This window comes from Chinchilla lanigera, unplaced genomic scaffold, assembly GCF_000276665.1.
Source record: "Chinchilla lanigera isolate Chin_1 unplaced genomic scaffold, ChiLan1.0 scaffold00002, whole genome shotgun sequence".
Taxonomy (NCBI): domain Eukaryota; kingdom Metazoa; phylum Chordata; class Mammalia; order Rodentia; family Chinchillidae; genus Chinchilla; species Chinchilla lanigera.
This window is the reverse complement of record NW_004955403.1, coordinates 4,199,667-4,220,965: the sequence shown is the minus strand read 5'-3', so window position 1 is coordinate 4,220,965 and position 21,299 is coordinate 4,199,667. Positions and strand designations below refer to the sequence as shown.

Genomic DNA, 21,299 nt, shown 5'->3' with positions numbered 1-21,299 from the left:
AGCGCAATTTCTAAGAGCTAAATAGTGGAAGCAACCCAAATGCCCATCAACTGAGGAATGGATAAAAAACTTGTAGTATTTTTATATAATGGAATATTACTCAGCTATAAAGAAAGATAAACTCGGGGCTTTTATAGGTAAATGGACACAATTAGAGGCCATACTCATAAGTGAAATAAATCAGACCTGCATGTGTAAACATCATATTGTCTCACTAGTGTAAGAACCTGGAAGAGTGAATAAAATCTAGGAGGTACAATAGACATTGTGAAATGGAAGGAAACTTCTCAAAAGGAAAGAACAACTGGGATGAAGGAAAAGAGAAAAGAAAGAAGGGGAAAATATGTATCTATGTATATACAGGCTAGCTAACATAGTTGTACTACTGACTTTTATTTCTCTTTGAAAGGAATAGTTAATGCTTAAGTGTTTGATCAATCTTACATGTCTATATTTGCTTATATGAGTAACCAATTTGAAGATATCAATATGTAATACAACAACCATTGTTAATTTCCTATCACCTTGTCTGACATTCTGTATTGTTTGTATTATTATTGCATTATTTTATAAATATCTGTGTGTTTATTACTGTTTTCATTCTTTTATCTTTAAAATAAATAAAAAAGAGAATAAGAAGGACCAATAAAAATGATACAGAATTTCAAAACAAGATGATATAAAATTAACAATGGTTGTTATATTGCATGGTGTTATCTTCAAAGTAGTTGTTCAAATTACCAGATATAGGTATGCAAAATTGATCAAACGGCATAAGCACTAACTGTTCCTTTCAATGAACTAATAGAAATTAGTAATACAATTATCTTAGCTATCTTGTGTATGTATGTATGTGTATATATATATATATACACATTTATTCCCTTCCTTCTTTTCTCCTTTCCCCCATCCCAGCTGTTCTTTCCTTTTGAGCATTTTCTTTCCCTTTCACAGTATCTACTGTACCTTTTGGATCTTATTTACTCTTTCAGTTTCTTACACTAGGGAGACAGTACAATGTTTACACACGTGAGTCTCATTTATTTCACTTATGATTAAAAATTATTCTTGCTGGGTATGGTGGCACATGAGGTTCCCCCCAAGTTTGAGGCCAGCCTGGGATACACAGTGAGTTCCAGGCCAGCCTGGACCACACAGTGAGAAAAAACAAGCAAAAACTTGATTCTTATGACTCAGTCAAACTTACCTCTGTGCCATGGGTTAACAAAATCTGTACGTAAAGGGTCAGATTATAACTATTTTCAACTTTGTGAGCACAGCGATCCTGTTATAACTGCTCACCTCTACCCTAGTAGCTTCAAAGCAGCCATAGACAATGTGCAAAAAAGTGAGCATGGACTATGTTCCCACAGAACTTGAATCACAGGAACAGGTCATGGCCAGGGACGGTCTCTCAGTCATAGTGCTCCAGTTTCTGGTTCACAGCAACATTGTGATTGATCATGTTTGGGTTTCTGACGTCAGCAAGATCACTTCTCATTGTTAATATTTAAACTTTTAATTATTCTTGAACCTGTGCCCTGTGTCTCACACGCGTACCAAGAGACCAGGGGAGGAACATGAAGGGTGTGAAGCCTTGCACAAATTAGACACTCCATCAACTTTGAGGGGTTGAGATGAATGTTTTATGGCTTTCTTCGGGGCCATCCCTTGTTGAGGGAATCTATCCCTACAGATAGATTGGTTTTTCCAAATTTCTTGTTGTACTTCATTAATGGGATTTGCATAAGATCTTAAGTAATGTAGCAACATTGCGAGGAACAGCATAATACAGGAAATAGTTCCAAGTATAAGGCACTATCTTCCCATACACAAAGGAACATTTTTACTGGGACACATATTCAGATTAATAAGCAGAGAGTAATACCAACTTACCTATTGACTTTTTTACACTCAGTAGATAATCTTCTCGCATTTCATCTGATAACACAGTTATGCTGTCTGTGAGGACTTTCAGATGCTGTGGGACTAGATCCAGTACATGTTTTAGCCAAGAGTCTTCCATTGGGGCTACATGGTCTGTATCAATTCCATGATGAATATAATAGTAATGCCTCTACAAAGAGGAGAGGGGGAAATGTAGGTGTAGAAATGTGTTTCTCAAAATAGAGAACCGTTGAGAAAAATCCAAGTGCTAGAACTAAGTATTTATAAATAAAAAAGTATTTTCTGCAATGCATGTGAACATTATTTGAGATCTCTTAAAATTAAAAAATATAGATTTCATGAAAATTAAAGTTCTTGGGTCACTCCACACAACATCAAATTACATTACCAAATATATAATGTACTTAACAGAGTCCATGCTGCATTAGAGCTTAGTGTTTTATAAATTTTAGAAAAAATTAGTTTTTATTCTTTTATCCTTAATAATCAGAAGTAGAGCTTAAAAACAAATTAGTATCCTTGTATGTTAATCACCAAGATGTTATGCAACAGCACGTAGAAAATTTCTAACTGGCCTAATAGTAGTCTATATAATTTTATAACTGCTATCGCATTTGTTCATGCAAAATTCATTTAAAACCTGATATTATTTCTCCAATAATAGACATTTAACTTCAATATATTTTTACAAGTATTTACACTGTATTTTTTAGAAAAAAAATTTAAACCTCAAAATACTTTCAAATTAGGAATGTTAATGTCTTTGACCGGTGAGAACAGGGATGCTCGCGGATAGTCTGCTAGTTTGCAAGATGAGCAGAGATGGTTATTTAAGTCTACAGTGACAGCAAACCTTTTAGAGATGAGCACGCAAACTGCAACCCAAAACCCACTTATGAATTGCAAAGTGTCAGCCCTGCAATTAAACCTGAGTACTGAGGTTTTAGTTTAGACAAAACAAGTCATACATTAACATCTTTTCTTCTAAAAGAAAAACAAATACCATGTGGGCCATAGGTTTGCCACCAGTAGCGTAGGAGTTTGAGTCTAGCTGGCACAACATAGCTAGACCCCCATCTCAAAGAAAAAGAAGTCTGATACTTACTATGTAATTGAAATACTTGAAAATTTCTGTATCTAGAGGAAGTGAATATGCTTTGTAAAAGGTATATTATACAATTAAAGTAGTTTATCAAAGAGAATAAAGGCATGTGAAAGCTAGGCATGTCTCAGATTAACTTTAAGATGGAAAGTGGTAGATCTGAGATTCTTTAATTGTGGTCTTGGGAGGTAAAAAGGAGAATTATTTACTGTAATTAATCCAATGGAGGAATTTTAAGGATTTACTCCTACATCTACAGAGTTCCACAAGGGAGGAGTGCAGAAAAATGTCTAATGTAAAAAGAGTCTCTGATTGCTTCCTTTATTTTCAATTCTATAGAGAAAAGAAATAACTTGTTACCAAGATGTCTTTTTCTATTGCCGAAGTGGTCTTTCTTGGAACTGTGCTTTCTTCAAAGATAGGTGATTCTAAACCAATCTCTTGTTGCCTAAGACAGTGACAAACACAAAGTTCAAAAGTATATAAAAGGCAGTTAGATCATAAAATAATGGATATAAAGACAGAACAGTTTCCTACTAAATCATAAGAAAAAACAAATTGTTAGGCATTCTGTAAATAGTGTGAATATTGTTTTTAGTGCCATATTCCTCCCCCAAACACCTTCTATGTATTTGTAGGGAGACAATCATATTGCGAGTGATTTACAACCCCCAGTTCAAAGGCCAGGGCTTCTTGCTGCTTATTCACTCTCTTCTTGCTTCAAAATCAAGCTCCCTCTTCTCGGACTCTGCAAAGGCGTGCTGTACTATCCCTAAAGAAAGTTTACTCATTTGTGCATATGGGTTTTATTTTGTTTTGTTTTGTTTTGTTTTTCCGGTACCAGGAATGGAACTCACGACCTCGCGCTTGCCAGGCAGGCACTGGGCTGCAGAGCTAAATCACCAGCCCTGTGCATATGGGTTTTAAAGGAAGCACTGATACAATTTTTAATGCTCTTTGGAAGGAGACACAAATATATTCTTCAAAAGGCCTTAGATCGCTAGAGACGTACAAGTCATCAATGAGTGACATGGAACCTCCTATGTTCCTTTGTCTTTTTAATGGATATGTGTTCATATAATACTTTAATGTTTATATTTCAATTCAATTCAAAACCTGTCCTATAGGAACCACATTTTGTGACTTTTTCTGGGGTTCCACTCAGTAGAAAGACATACTTCACATCTTCATGTCTTCAGGCAAAAGTAAATTTTTCTGGAATACCTTTAACCTCTTTAGCAGTATCTTGTCATGCTTTAAATTCCAACTTTGTCAGTAATGCTGGGTAAGAAAATGCTCCTTCCCACTACCTGGTGAGCAGAGAGGGGAGGTTTATTTGATACCTAAGATGCCATAACAAAGTGTTAATCTTTTCTTTTTCTTGAAATACAGGATTTTAGGTACCCAGAGTTAATCTTTTCTTTTTCTTGAAATACAGGATTTTATTTAGAAACTATTTAAAGTAGAAGAAAACTCTGTCAAGAAAAACCAAGTGGAAAATGGTTTCCCAATAAAATGGAATTTTAGGACAACAAAAGTCTAAAAGGCCACAAAAGAGAAACAGTACTGTTATTTGAACAATGGCTAGTTACTTGCATTTTTTGGCGTTGTTAATCACTGAATCTAGGTTTTCCTCTGAATTCCACACAGAGTATGAGCTACACAACAATTTTATCATAAAATACCTGTTTTCTACACGCATTTTAGGACAAGTTATCACCAGAAACAAATCAATCACATCAGGGGCTCAACAATCTCAGTAGTGGGTAACATGCATTTTGCAGGATTCTGTCAAACAAAGGGACTGAATAGGCCACGGACACAAAGCAAATGAGGGAGAGTTAAGGAATGAAATATTTTAGATACTAATAATTAATTCAGGCATGGTACTGGATTTTCTGCAAAAGAAAATTAACATGTAGTTACACACTAGTGAATTTTATCTCCAAGGAGATTAGTGCACTGGCAAAGTATTCGGGGAAGAGTGGAGAGCTGTGCACAGCAGATACCAAGACACCCTGGCCTTGTCGATCCCAAGATAACGCTGGCCTTCGCTGATCACGCCCTTTGCCAGAGGTCCAGCAAGCACCTGCAGCACGATCACCTGCCCGCTGCACTCGTAATGCTAAGCAGCAAACTTAGGAGCCAGAGGAGTCCCAGTGGGCAAGGCGAGTAGAGAAGAGGAACGTGTGAACTGTAAACTTAAAGACAACACAACAGGACACACTCCCACCCAATCCCAGAGATGTGGGCAAGGCCCCAGTAGTTGTTAGATTGTACAACTGGACACACCTCATTTCCCAAAAACAGTACACAGAAATTTTAAGGATGACTAAAAAATCATCAGAGAAATGCTCAATAAAAATCAAGCTGTTCACCTCAAACATCTTAGGGCTAAATACCCTCCATTTGTCTTAACAACCATGCTGCTTGCATTTAGCAGGGATGCAGTTGGTCAATGACACCAAACAGCTTTACAAAGCAATTTCTTAAATTTTCCTTGTGGGCCAAAGCCTCGGTGTATGAAGAATCATACAGCCGTGCAAGGCCTGTAACAGCAGGTTATGAAGGTTCCAAGGAGTGCCCTTTCCTTCCCAGGCACAACGTCGGACACATAAAATCTTCTGTCTCATTACATTTTATATTTTGACATATGCAAACATATTTTAAATATTTTAAGGCATTTATTTATTTATTTACTAACACGTTCTCTGCCAAGATGTCACATTAGGTTAAAATTCAATTCGGTCTTTACATTTCTCTCCTGAGGTTGGCATCTCAGTGCATTACAGAAAAACACCCTCTCCAGCAATCAGTGTGACCAGCGTCCGCATGGTAAGCCCCACAGTCAGCCTCTCTGTTCCCCAGATGACCCACCTAGATGTTAATACTGCTCTGCTACAAGGTAAAAGCTCCTAACTCAAATTTACTGGAAAAGGAGTGAAACTTCTGCAAAGTACACTTTTAAAAGGAGGCACTTTTTGCTTATGAAAAGAAACCAGTGAATCCTCTAAGAATAATAAAAGGGAGTATTTTACAGTTAAGCACATGATGTGGAGTGAAGAATGCCAGTGTTGCTCTGCTGGTCAGTGGTGTTTGCTCTTCTTGTTCCTCCTTTGGCCCCCTTTATCCGGTATCACAAAGCCTTCATCTGTGGCATAGAGAACGTCTACAATCCTCTGCAATACAGGGTCATTTTCCCCCTCATTCTCCTGGCAAATCAATTCAATGTTACTTAGCTTTCCAAAGTAGAAATTCTTTCTTTCTCCAAGTCTTCAACAGTAAGTTTCAATACATTGACCTGATGCATCAGGTCAGCCGCCTCATCATCCCTGTTGCCCACACCAGGATCCTTCCGCGCCACCCCTGGGCCAGCCTTAGGAATCGAAGTAGTTCTCTGTGTTGAAATGGGTCTCTGTGGAGCTGCACTGCTAGAGCTGAGCGGTTTCATCAGTTTATTCAGTGCTGGAGCAACAAGAGAAGACGCCACTGCCTTCTCCTGACCTTGTCTGGCAGCTACAGGGTCCTACTCTTTTCCATCGTAGTTTGCATCAAAAAATTTCTTGAACCACTGAAAAAAATTCGAAATTGTCCTGAAACTTTCCTTTTACTAATTTATCCACAGGAATTATTTTGTCAACACCCATCCTTTTAAAACCTGCTTGTACTATGTTGAAGTTCTGGATATATTCATGTTCTAGCTTAGCTTGGAATTTCACTTTCCTCAAGGCAATGGAGCCAGGGAAGAGCATGTCCATAAACTGACAATAGGCAGCCCCTGAGCACAACTGTTTGATTTTTGTCAGATTCAACTGCAGAGATGCATTGATCCAGGCCAGCACGTCACGTCGACTTAGATTATCACTGGTGACTGACATTGAGTATACGTTCACTGCCGTCTTCGGCTCTCAGGGGAACCGCGTCTAATGCCTGCGCCCGGTTCCGGTTCCGTCTTCCCAGAATTAATCTTTAAACTTGTCTTTTGTAAATCCAGGAATCCAAAATTTTGTGAAAATTACCCTTGCTCCATTAAACTATATGAAGAAAAAAAGCCACCACTTGGGTAGTGTTTCAGCTGAATTCAGTACACATCAGATGTTCAGGAACTATTCATCAAGTGTAGGAGTGAGTATGAAAGGAGTAGTAGTTGGAAGTAGAAGAGCTGCTTATTCTCCCCAGAGATGGGATCTCATTATATTATTCATTGTGCAGAAAAGAGGAGTCAATACAACAGTAAACTATTTCAGGAATGAAGAAATCGGTGCTCCTATTCTGCCACCATAATGGGCATGAGCTTAATAACTGGTGGGTTTTTTAACTGGAAGAAATGTTCATCTTACCACCCTTGCTGGTTCCCAAGCGTCAAATGTCCTTCACCCTTTGGGAATAATGCCGGCCAGGAAGGATGCACCCAGGCCAGGTGGGGAGGCGGGAGAAGCGGAGGGGTTGTAGGAGCGGATATAGTCGCTCTTGCAGTGAGAGTGAGCACCCTTTCCGTCCTGTGACTCTGTGACTGTCATTCTAGGCTCCGGGCAAAGACTCCACTCACCAGAGACAAATGATCCATCAAGCAGGTCATTTGACTCTTGTTTTTTATTCCAGCGAAGTATGGACTATCACATTAGTTGCTTTTCATATGCTAAAGTATAGATCTATATCAAGTAAGCTAATTTAATTAGTAATTTGATAATTTCCCCATAAAGAAAAGTTCAGGCCCAAATACCTTTACTCATGAACTCTATCAAACAAGGAAGAAATAATACAAATTCTATATAAACTCAGAAAATACAAGATATGAGAATGACTCATTTCCTGAGGCCAGTAGTGACTTGATATCAAAGCCAAGACTATAATAATAAAAGTACAGGCACATATTAATCATGAATATAGACTCAAAAATTCCTAAAATATAAGCAAACCAAATCTGGCAACAAATTAAAAGGATTATACATAAGGACTGAGACAAAAGCCAGTGATCATCTCCAGGGACAGAGAAAAAGCATTTGGCAAAAGCCCAGCAGCCATGCATGGTAAAATCTCTCAACAACTGGGAAAGGTAGGAAACTTGCCCAGTGTTAAAGGAGATCTTCTGCTTTGGTGTACATGTTTATTCAGTCCCTGTTCTCCTTTTATGCATAGTTTTTTAAGTTTAGTTTTTAAATGTATTTATGGTAAACTGAAAACTTATACTTTTGTACATTTGGTGGTAAAAAGGGATATTGCACTTTGTAAGTACAAGTGCAATAATTAAATAAAACAAAATAGCATCACTTTAAATATTTACTGTAATGAGTAAATATTTGAAATATACTCTTAGTGAGTTTGAAATATACTCTTTGAATATTTGAAATATACTCTTAGTGAGTTTGAAATGTACATTATTATTTGAATATTTGAAATATACTCTTAGTGAGTTTGAAATGTACATTATTAGCTATCATATTTGCCGCACTATACAAAGATTCTCAGAGAAAAGACGTATTCCTCTCGCCATCCTCTGGCCATCTTCTCCACCCAGCCTTTGGTGGTCACTCCTCTATACCTCCTTACTGAGTCCAGCTGTTTCAGATCTCACATGTAAGTAGGAGCATGTGGCATTTGTATTTCTATGCCTAGCTTATTTGTCTAATGCAATGCTCCTCAATTTCATCCGTGTTGTGAATGACAATGTCCTTATTTTTTTTAAGGCAGAATAGTCTGCCACTGTTTATATACATGTACTGCATTTTCTGTTGGTGGGCACTTAGGTTGACTGATTCCTTAGGCATTTTGAACAACAACAACAAAAAAAAACATGGGAGTGCTAGCACCCCTGAAAAAAGAGATTTAATTGCTCTCCACAGAATTGAGTATTTTTAGTGTTACAAGTCTTGTACTTTAAAAATTATTTCTAAGTATTATTCTTTTTATTTTAGTATGAATAGTTATATAATCTCATTTTGTAGTTGTTCTCTGCCATTAGATAGAAAAATCAACAGATTTTTGCTTATTGATTCCACACCCTAAGATTTTGCTATTTTTACTTATTCTAGTGGTTTTTAAGTTTCCTCAGAATTTCCTATATATATGATTGTGTTATCTAAAGATAAGAACAATTGTACTTCATCATCAGTCAGGATGCTCTTCCTTCTCTTTTCTTTCCACTTTGCACGTTTTAGGTTCTTTGGTACATTGTGGGAAAGCAGTGATGAGAATGGAATTCCTGACATTTGGGGTTAAAGCACTCTGATTTTTACATCTATGTAGGATATTAGTGGTAGATACTTAAAGCTACCTTTCTGGGGAAAAGGAAATCATTGCCAAGGTGAACCCATTAGTAGAAATGCAAATGAGCACAGCCATTATGGAAAATTCTGTAGAGGTTTCTCAAAAATCTAAAAGTAGAATTACCACCTGCTCTAGTAATCTCACTTCTGGGTGCTTATCCCAAAGATTTGAAATCAGTTTCAAATTGTACGAGAAGTCCTCTTTTCTGAGTGTCTGTAGTTGTGCTGCCGTGACTGTCCCAGAGTTCTGAATTGCTTCCTGGTCATTTAGACTTTTTGGAAGAGTCAAAAGTAACATGGTGCTGCAGCTGGCGAATATGGTAGATGAGGAACACTGTAATGCTTTCACAGATCTGACTTTCTATTGGACGGCATTCAGCTGCAGCATGCGCTGTACTGTGATCACACCTTGGAACAACCTTCATGAAAAAGGACTTCCCCAACTGCTTCAGAAAGTGGCAAGAAAGATGGGATAAGTGTTTTTGAAAGGAGGAGTATTTTGAGGGGTGTGGTACTGTATCTTTTATTGTGATAAATTTTTAATATTTAAACATTTATCTTACTTTTATCATTCTTCATATAAGGAAAAACCTCTTAAGTATGACTCTCAGTGCATGAACAATAAAAGAAAAAATGATAAATTGAAATTTATCAAAAGTTAAAACTTCAAAACATCATTGAAAAACAAAAAAGATTAGCCACATACATGCAAAAGATTTCTATGAAAAGACTTGTATAGGAAACATACAATAACTCTACCAATGCAAAATAAAAAAAAATCCAATAAAAAAATGAGCGAAATATTTGAATAGACCCTTAACCAAGAATAGATATGAATGCCAAACAAAAAAAAATACAATGTATTAAAATGCATTTGATTGGGGCTGGGGATTTAGCTCAGTGGCACAGCACCTGCCTGGCAAGCACAGCGTCATGAGTTTGATTCCCGGTACCAGAGAAAAACAAAACAAAACAAAACAAAAATGCATTGAGGGCACTACAGCTTCAAGACATAATAAGATGCAACATATGTACTAGAATCACTAGACAGAGGAAGGAAACAAAAGTTGTTATTGATGGGAATGCAAAACAATATATCCCTTTGGAAAACAGTATATCCATTTGGTAAAGGGATGAAAATAAGAATGAAGATGCGTTATGTACGCACACCAGCTCCTCTCAAGAGCTGTAGACATTATGTACTGCACACGTGTACTAATAAAAAATAAAAACTGATAAAAAATAAAAGAAGTGAGTGTGAAACAGTCCAATACAACAAATAAAGTTTACAAAATGAGGACAAGGTGACATGAACTTCTCATCCACAATGATACATCACAGGAGATGATGGTTAATATTTGTGACCTACGTCTTCCAGATGTGTAGGGGAAATTACCGTTATACATTGATTTCATTGTCAGATTAGCCACTGATTCAGGAGCAAGGATGAAACTGAGCCCTTTACATGAAAGTCTGGAGCTCCCTGCACACACAGTCTCACTACAAGAAATACTAAGTGGTGAATCTCAACAAAAGAGACAATGGAACCACAAGTAGAGAGTGGAATGCAAGTTGTTTTCTAAGAAATTACATCACATTTTAGTAAACCTAAGTACGTGTTAACTTAAAACAAAAGAATATGCATATTTAAATTCTTCATGAAATTAAATCATTTTTTAAAACTCACATGAAAAATGAAAAGTAAGTCAGAGCTAAACTAAAACATTTTAACATCTGTTGTTCAGGAGGAAGACAGATAAGATGAATTTTAAACTTTAAAATTTAAATTAAGATGTGTAGTTTTAAAGGTTAGTATTGTCATTTTAAAACAAATATATTGCATAATTTTTAAATCAATGGTAATAAAGAGAAAATTGAGAAAATCCAAGTAAATGAAAAACAGAAAAGATTTAAAAACAAAGGTAATTTATGGCAAATAGATAAAACACATAAAATATATTGGCAGAAGTTAAATCTACATATATAAGAAATATCAAAAAGCTGTTTATATCCGGGGGTGCAGCTTGGTGGTTAAGCACCTGGATGAGACACCTAAGTTCCAACCTAGATCTACACACAAAGATAGTTAGGTAGATAGGTAGATAGATAGATAGTCAGTCAGACACACAGATGAGATTAAATAAATTCGTAAACTCTAAGACTGAGCTTCAATAAGTCTATTTCCATTCAGCACAACTGAGACATGACAAAATGGTTAAAAACAAACTTCTGTTTCTTTCAACATAGCACCAAAGAAAAAACTACTACTCAATAAATGCTGGGAAATAAGTAAAAAAGCTCCTTTAAAACACACAGCTGAGAACAAAAGAAAGAAAAACAATGAAAAGCAAAACACAGATTATGGGGCAGAGCCTGGAATTTTTGACCTCAGTTACTCCAACCAAGACACTGTATAAACCTGAAACCCACCATGGGATCCACTCTAAGTTAAAGAAGGCTGGAAATAACAGAGGTCACATCAAGAAAGCTCATCTTGGTCACCCTATGCCCTGAGGCCCTGTGATGTGAAGCCTGGGCCCTTCTATCTGTAACACTTGACCAACCCGCCAACTTGGCTCCAAGCCACCCAAACTCAGTCACTTACCAAAGAGCCAGCTGTCCTCCCTAGCGCACTGTGTTCGCTTCTGTCTATGCTCACGCATGTTAATAGTCCTTAAGTATAACACATTTCTACAGCCAGACCACTGGCTGTGGGGGAAGAAAGAAACCTCATTTGTCTTGACCTAGGGTTCCAGATAGCAAAAAAGTATTTCTTCTAAGAACTGATAGCCAGAGTCTTACCTGCTCACTGATTAGCGTGATCCAAGTGTGCCTAAGCCAAGAAAGCAGTACAAGTGGGCCAAACAGGTGACATTCTGGTGGCGCTTGGCAAAAGCAAACTCAAAGCCACTCTAGAGGAGGCCTCCACCATTGATGCAGCTGCATAGGACTCCACAAATTCCTTCCTGTCCTTCGTAAGCACTCAGCCGTCTAGCCAGTTCCGTGTCACGTGGGGTGAGTAAACAGGGTTCTGGGGTGACTTATGCACCATGGTGGGGCTTGAAATCCCATGGTTGTTTGCACCATAATGAAATAAAAGAGACTTCTAAACAATGTCCACAACACTACATAGAAATAAGACAGAGAGTGATTTCAGTCCTCCTCACTCTCCATACAAAGTTGAAAAACTCAGACCAGGCTGTGTGGGATGACCATAGCCTGCACTGACACACATTGCACCCCACTCCGTGTCTACATGAAGAGACCTGCACATTCCACCCCATTCCTTGTCTAATGAAGAGACTGTCACATTCCACCCCATTCCTTGTCTACATGAGGAGTCCTGCACATTCCACCCCATTCCTGTCTTCACAAAGAGACCTGCACATTCCACCCCATTCCTTGTCTACTTGAAGAGACTGTCACATTGTACCCCATTCCTTGTCCACATGATGAGTCCCACAGTCTGAGACATCACCTCACTGTATCACCTGAGCTGATGAGATGGGGAAAAACAACTAGCCAAATCTTCCACCAGCCACATGGCTCTAAACAGAATACTCAGAAATTGTGGTCACTCAACCAACATGAAGAACTCACATTGGTACCTTTACAATGCTTATTTCAAGGTGGGACAGGCCTAATGGGGTTAAACTCAAACCATTTCATTCCTTGTACATCAACAAAGCAAAAAGGATCTCGAGAATCCTTAGAGATTCTTATAGTTCTTATAGTTTCTTATAAAGTTCTTATAAAGTTATAAGAACTATAGTTCTTATAGTTTCAGAGAAAATATCCCAGGGTTCTCACTAGGGTAACACACTTTGGCTAGCATACGGAACTTACAGGATGACGTTAACAAGAGCACTTCTAAAGTTTTCTCGTTCCCTGTGAGGAGACTTGGCCTTTGACTTGGAGGTAGATGGTTCAGCATCATCAACTTGGTGCAAGATTTTGCCTTTCTTTCCAAAGTGTTCCACGTATTCAGCTTGAATTAAAAAAAAATAGATTGTTCCTCTTAAAAGCAAGCTAAAAATATTTAAGTGCTTAGAATAAAACACCATTAGAAAATATAACATGCTTTAAGTCCTCAAGAAAGCCTAAGCATAGCTTATTTTCTTTTATTCTCAGAAAGTTAAACTACTACTATCTTATATCATAACAATAGAAACCTTTATTTCAAGAATATTCAATTGATTTAATATATATTTTGATTAATATAGTGTATTTTTCAATTACATTTACATAGACCCTTTTAAAATGAACAAGATTAAAACTGTGATTAAAAACAGAGTACAACTATTAAAAATATTTAAAGAACAGTGATAAAAGATTAATATCAAATGTAATCAATCTGATAAGCACTATATTTTAATGGGTCAAAATAATAATATAGTAAATGACTAATTTGAAAGTAGCATTCATGCCTAACTAAAAACTTCTTACAAAATACTTCTCAGCCTTTGACATGGAGGCAAATTCTGACTACAACAAATAAAAGTTTTGTGATAAACACCCCAATTCCTAAAATATCAGCTTTTACAGCATTTACAGTGGCTTGAAATAACTAAGAACTGGGTTCAATTATTTTCCGAGATGGAAAACATTTGGGAGAAATTTTTCTACTTGACATAAATGTCATTTAGATTTTATATTTTTATGACTCTATTAGCTAAATGTCACACGAGATTTTCTCCTGTAGAAAATTTCTTTAAATTTAGTATGGGAATTAATGTTCTTACCATAGGACTGTTCGTTTTTAATAGTATAAGGCTCTGGAATCTCATCATCCTGCTTTATATTCAGATGGAATGATGGAGCTGCTCGCTGCCACTGGGGCTTTGTACTCACCTAAGAAATTTAAATATTAGTGAGCAATATAGAAAACCCCTTTTCATATAATGTGAGGATATTTTAGTGTAATGCACAGATCTTTTCTCAAACAGATAAGAACATCTAGGAAGATACAAAGCTTCACAGCAGGTCTACTTAAGGTGTGGTGTACCGTGGTCTACTCAAGTCAGAACTGGCCAGGGCATGTGGTATTTGGAAGACGTTCCCAAAAGCCAGGCTGCTAGCTGGATGTACTCATCCCCAGAATTTGACAAATGTCTTTAAGCCTTTTTTTTTTTTTTTTTTTTTTTTTTTACATTTTTTAACTGAAGCATGAAAGTATAAATATCATGCATATCAATGGGGTACCATGTAATAGTCTGGTTCTTGTATACACTGCGTAATGCTTAAACCAGGTATAATACATCTTACTTTTCAAAAACTTCAACTCTTTATGGTGAAAACTTTCAAGATCCTTTCCTCTGGCGTTTTACAGCTTACTATTTGTCACTGTGCTGTGCAATATGCACACCAGAACGCCTTGATCCTACCTAACTAAATCTCTACCCAAGAACTACCCTCCCACCCCACACCACCCCCTCTCCAGTTCATTTATTCTTCTCTGCTCATTATATATTTATCTTTCTTATTAAATTTGGGCTTTCTTGAAACTGTTAATGAGTCCTTGATTGATCAATATTGCATGTCTCTATCTGTTTTCATGAGAAACCACTCTGAAGATATCACTATGTAATACAACAAGCATTGTTAATTTCCTACCACTTTGTAACTCTGTATTGCCTGTACTGTTCTTTTGCTATTTTGTATAAGGTTGTCTGTCTGTTAATGTTTTCCTCCTTTTATTTTTAAAATAAAAAATAAATAAATAAATTTGGGCTTTCTTATTTTTCCAGTTCCTTTAGATGCAACAATTATTTGGGGTTTTTTCCTTGTCTTTTTACTTTTTTTATTTGGGATCTTTCTATGTTTTGCTGTACGCTGTGCTTGCTGGAAACTTTCCTGTTTGTATTGCTTTTACTATATGCCATAGGATTTGGTATGTTGTGTTTCCAACTTCATTTGTTTTAAGAAATTTTATAAATGTTTCTTGATTTCTTCTTTCACCCACTAGTTGAATTAAATTGTATAATTTTCATATATTTGTATAGTTTCCAGAGTGTTTCTTGTTTTTGATTTCTAGTTTTGTACAGAAAAATACTGTACATGATTTCAACTTTTTAAAACTTTTGTGGTCTATTATATGTTCTATCATGGACAATGTTTCATGTGCTGATGAAAATGTGTACTCAAGAGCTAATGAGTGGAGTGCTATATAGATGTCTGTCAGGTCCATTTGGTCGAGAGTGCAATTTAACTGTTGTTTCTTTGTTGATTTTCTATCTGAATAAAAGTAGAGAATTAAAGTCCCCAATTATTATTATATTGGAATCTATCTCCAATATCTTATATTGCTTTATATTTGGGTACTCATATATATATGTATATATATATATATATATATGTATATATGCATGTAATTGTTATTTACTCTTGATGAAGTGACACTTTCAACATTATATAATGACCTTCCCCGTCTCTTTCTACTGCTTTTGATTTAAAGTCTATTTTATCTAAGTATGGTTATGTTTGCTTTCTTTGGATTCTATTTGCATAGAATATCTTATTCTAGTCTTCATTTTTAGTCTTAGTGTCATTAGAGGTGAAGTGAGCTTCTTACAAGCAACTTTAGGTCTTGTTCTTTTGTCCATTCAGTCACTCTATGTCTTTTAATTGGAGAATTTACATACATTCAAGGTAATTACTGATAGGTAAGGTCTTACTACAGCCCTTCTGTAACTTGTGCTGTTCTAGTGCTGTTTTAGTTCCCTTCCTCTCCCCCTCTTATAGTCTTCCTCTGTGATTAAATGATTTACTTTAGTAGTATGTTTTGACTCTTTAATATTTTTGGTTTGTAGGTTACAGATTTTTGCTGTCTGGTTACTCATAAGGCTTACAAAAACATATTTTGATTATAATAAGCTATTTTGAAATGATAGCAACTAGTACGATTTTAAATAACAAAAACAAAAAACATGAGATACTGATAAGAAAACTAATATATACCAACTTCCCACAATGAATGTATTTGTTATGTATCACAAATATGTACCAAAAAAAGAAAGAAAACACTACACTTGCATGCATTCTTCCCACATTTTGAATTTTTAATATCCATTTTTACACAGGTATGGCCTATGCCTTAACATATTAATGTAGTTACCATTTTTAATTCTTTTGTTTTTCAGCCTTCATACTAAAGATATGAATGGTTTACACACCATGCTTCCAATATTAGAACATTCTGAATGTTGGTATGGCTCCTCTTAGCAGTGAGTTTCATACCTTTCCATTTTTCTTCTTATTCATTAAGGTCTCTTTCTTTTAGTTTGAAGAACTTCCTTCACATTTCTTGTAGAACAGGTCTGGTAGAAATATAATCTCTCAGGTTTTGTTTGAGGATCTCTTTATCACTTCCTCATTTCCAGAGGATAGCTTTGCTGGACACAGTATTCTTGAAGGAGTTTTTTTTGCTTTGGGTACTGTGAAAACCTCATGACATTTTCTGTAACATTTCTGCCGAACAGTCTACTGTCAGGTGGGATGGGGCAGTGTTACCTCTTTTCTCTGGCAGCCTTGAGCATCTTTTTATCTTTCATTTTTGAGTGCCTAAGATATCTTAGGATAAACTTGGGGAATTAAATAAGGAGAACTTGGGCCTTCCTATACCTGACGTCTTTTTCCTTTGCTAAGTTTTGGAAGTTTTCTGTTATTTTTATTTTTTATTTTTTACTAAGCTTTATACCCCCTTTTGAACTCTCAGGTTATTCTTGAACCTCAATAACTCAAATAAATTACTATCTCAATACTGTCTAAAACTTCCTTAGGCTTTCTTCATTTCCTTTATTCTTTTTTTCCCTTCAAATCTACATTTACAAATACTTTCTCTTCGACCTCACTAGTTCTTTCCTGCATTTGATCTACCTCACCTATTATGCCTTCTATTGCGTTTTGAATTTTCTGAGTGTAGTTTTCAGCTCAACAGTTTTGGTTTTAAGTTGCTTTTATCATTTTGTTAGGTTTTCTGTTAGAGCATGGAAAAGTTTTTCTGTCTTTTCTTCAAAGGTTTCTGCCTTTTCTTCTTCTGGGTTTCCTTAAAACAGCTGTTGAATTCCCTGAGAGTTCTCCCATACTGACGGCTAGCTGGTCATTTTCTCACACCTTGGCTGTTAGGTGAGGTCACAGTTTCCTGAAAGCTCCTGATGTTTGCTGGCATGTGACATTGCCTGGGCATTAAATGATTAAGTATTTGCTCCAGTTTTCCTATCTAGCTTTTTACCTATTATCCCAGAAATTCTAAACAAGCAGTTTATATTCTCTGAGCCTTTAGACACTTCAACTATCTTGGCCCTGAATGGCACCCATACCCAGATTTGCCAGGAGTCTGCTCTTGGTGTGTTGTAGCTATCTCAGTACTAGACGGGAGGTCCAGATAGTTCCTCCACAGTTACTAGCCTATGGTCGGGTATTGCAGGTCTCTACCTGACTCTGGGTAGAGTCATCATGGCTGGACCAGCCTGAGGTTCCTACGTCACACCTCTGACTGCCAATGCTACCAAGCTCTGTCATACCCTGAGCCTACAGCCCGCCCAAACCAGTACAACACAAGGGTAGGAAGAAGGGCCACACTGCTATAGAGTGCCTACTACTAAAAAATAAGACTCACAGCCTAAGACTAATGCAACCAGTCAGGGTGATGCCAGCTGGAAAAGAAGCCCAATAGACTGGGGCTATGTGTCTTCCCCTAAGATGGAGCTGTCCCAGAGGCTCGGTCTACAAGCAGAGCTGGGAAGGGGGCTGTCAGAATCTGCCCAGTATTAGGTTCTACCAGCCCAGTGCTAATTCCAGGGCAAAGCGTGCTTACCACCCTGTCCTATCCCCACTGAATGGGGTCTTGTGTCACACTAGGCTGCCAAGGTTCAGATAGTGGTGCAGACGGCAGGCCCTGACTACACAGGCTGCTGCTGAGCTGGTGGCAGCTGAGTCTCACAAACTGAGGGGTGCACAAAGGCCCACAGTGCAGCTGGCGGCTATGCAGGCCAACACATGAGTCTACTGCACTGGTTCCCAGGTCTCAGCTGGGGAAGTTCTACAGCCCCACCTGTGAGTCCTGGGCTTGCAGTAGCTGTGCTGCCCCAGGTTTGAAGACAGTAGATGGAGACAGTCCCTTGGCCACCAAGGCTGATGCTAAGCTAGACAGTCCCCGAGTCTCGGCTGCAGGGGCCTGCATCTTCTCAGGAGAGAGGAAGATATGCTCTGCACCCACTCCAAGGATGGAAATGGTGCAAGCTGAAACTTTCATCTGCCCCACCAGGGCACAGGCTCCCACCCAATGCTGGGGCAGATCTAGAGGCTCTGTGTGTGAACCCCAGCCTGCAAAAGGGCTTTCAGTTTCGAACAGGTGCTGGGTCTCACCATGAGGGGTCTGGCACTGGGTTCAAACACAAGACCCTGTACTAGGCCTTTGAGCTTTACCCTGTACTCTGCCACCCGAGGTCTGACACAGTTCCAGCAGCTCGGGCCTGGAGTCCCAGCTCAGCACAAACAACAGAGTGTGGAAGGAATCACAGCAGACAGGAGAGCATTTATATCTGTTTAAGGGCAATGACTACTTAGCTCTCATCAATAACGGCAGGACCAGAGCGCAGAACATAATTGGTGAAGACTATGTTTCTTCAGCAAACCCAGGTAGGCATATTTCAAAGCGAAACCTACACATTTTGTAACACTGGTAATTCAGCCTACTTCTTCCTTTCAGACCTAGACCGCCTTTCCAGCCTGTGCTTGCAGAAGCTCTTCCTCCTGCCTACTTTTAATCTCCATTCTCTGCCTGCTTCCTGCATGGTATCTTTGTGTCAGGTTCTTCTTTCTCAGGAAAGTAGACTAGGGCCGTGTGTGAGCCAGCGATCTTCCAGCCTATCATCTGCTCCTCCATTCTTCCACTCTTGCCATCCCCCAAAAGGGATTTAAGACTCCTGGGAGTTCTGTGAGCAGAAGGCTGCGAATCGGTCACCTGCTCACAGAGGCCAGGAGCCACCCGAGCTGAGTCAGCATAATTTCGGCTGCAACAGCCGCTTTCTAGGAAAGCAGGGCTGCCCTGAAAATCACTCTAGGCAGTCGTTACTACTGGGAAACTTTTAACCAAGTGCCAGCCTTAACAATCAAATAAAAACCAATTTAAGTCAATGGACTGTTTTTTAAACTACTGTTTCTCTTATGACATATAAAACTCAAAGTAAGATAAATAGCCAAAAAAGCATTGTAGATGATTATATGATTCACAGGAAAGGGGAATGATTCATTGCAGCTACAGATATCCAATAAGTACTTTTAATTGAGTTTATACTTCTAAATCTGTATGCTAATAAGACACAACAAACTAAGCACAGTTTGTTTTTCAATTATTTAAATTTTTTAAAAAGAAAATGAAGTGTCTATTCCACTGCAGGTCCTTAACTTTTGAACTGGAAAAGTTCGTACCGTTCTCGCAGAACTGGGGGGAAGATGCTATTCCTCAACTGTGCACACATGGCGGCATTACCAGTGTAAGCATTTTTTTCAATTAAAATATGTATTTTTAAATGCTGAAGATAATTTACATAGGAATACTAATTCAACTGCTCTAAATGCAAGTGATCTTCATTTTAAAGTTTTCTGTACAAAGTAATACAAATTCAATATTATAGTTTGAGTTCAGCTTACAAAAAGACCTTTCAAAACAAATAATGGACAAAATCTTTAAGACTTTACTAAGAGAAGTAAGTCAGATGGAAAGGACAAATATCCTATGGCCCCACTGACATGACATGCCTAGGGACTCAAACCCGTAGAGGCAGAAATCCTGCGGTGATGGTTTGCTAGCGACTGAGAGAGGGGAAGATGGGAAGTTATCATTTATTGGAGCAGAGGTTCCATTTGGGAAAACGAGGAGTGTTCTGGAATGGATGATAGTGCTGGTTTCACAACAGTGTGAATTATGAAATTCTACTGAAATGAACAGCTAAAGTAACAATTAGGATGACAAATTTTATATTATATATCCTTGGTCACAATTCCAAAGTACAGTGATTGCACTGAAACTCCACTTAAGCTCACTCCCAAAAGTCACAAGAGGGCAACTGATGGCATCCAACCCAACATAATTACTAGACAGTAAGTTTTATTACAGTAAAATCTAACTTACCCAGCACTTGGTCACATGAAAACGCCTATGAACTGCTTATTCCACAGAATAATGATAATGTGGCATCAAAATAATGAAGAAGGATGCCAAGATCACAAAATCTTCTCAAGCACAGACTTTCAGCATTGGGAAAGCCATCTCCTCGGAGAGCACCAGATCCCCTCATTTTCAAACCCAGAAACGGAGGCTCCGAGGAGTAAATGCCTTCCCAAACATCACAGAGCCATCGACACAAAGCTTTAACCCAAGCGCTCCCTTCCAGACTCCAGCACTCACCCTCCTCCAGTTAGTGCACCTGGGCAAATCTTTCATTCGCAACACTCAAGTATTCTGTACATGTGTCTTTCACACCTTCATGTCACTGAAACACAATACCCGGCACCCACAATTTGGAGGAGGAGAGGTTTGTTTTGGCTCACGTTTTTAGTATATGTTGGTGGGTTCCAAGGCAAGAGGGCAGGGTGGATGGGCCTGGGCGGAGGAGAGCTGCTCACATCATGGTGCCCAGGAAGCAGAGAGAGCAGGGAAGAGGAAGAGAGGGGGACAAACCCTGCCGGGTCACGCCCCCAGTATGTGACCTCTTCCAACCAGGCCCCACCCCCTAGCACCACATTCAATCATAGGATGCCCATGATTCAATAACCTTTAAAAATCCCTATGAGTGCTTGAGACTTTGGGGGGGTCATCCAGATATAAACCATGACAACATACTAGGAAAGTATAGATCAGGGATGGCGAACCTTTTGGAGTTTTCAATGATAACAAGTAGCTTGCAGTGGCACGCAAGCCATAGGCTCGCCACCACTGATATATCTATAGTAACTTTATTAAGGTATTTTTCTTAAGAGATGTACCTCACAGAACTTTTTTATCAGAAATATATCAAATC

At 38.1% G+C, this 21,299-nt stretch overlaps 1 protein-coding gene and 1 pseudogene across 2 annotated transcripts in view; both read right to left on the bottom strand.

Moving 5' to 3' along the window:
* Dnah7 (dynein, axonemal, heavy chain 7) overlaps nucleotides 1-21,299 on the bottom strand; it is a 236,519-nt gene that overhangs the window by 205,440 nt on the left and 9,780 nt on the right. For both annotated transcript variants that reach the window (XR_001233192.1, XM_005373280.2), the window contains 4 exons: nucleotides 14,019-14,127; nucleotides 13,123-13,264; nucleotides 3,371-3,458; nucleotides 1,897-2,077 (listed from right to left, as the gene is read on the bottom strand). Coding sequence is in view for 1 of the 2 variants with exons in the window: in XM_005373280.2 (XP_005373337.1) it covers nucleotides 1,897-2,077; nucleotides 3,371-3,458; nucleotides 13,123-13,264; nucleotides 14,019-14,127 (520 nt within the window). In the remaining variant the exon portion in view is untranslated. The remainder of the gene's footprint in view (nucleotides 1-1,896; nucleotides 2,078-3,370; nucleotides 3,459-13,122; nucleotides 13,265-14,018; nucleotides 14,128-21,299) is intronic.
* Nucleotides 5,684-11,939, bottom strand: LOC102018882 (annotated as a pseudogene).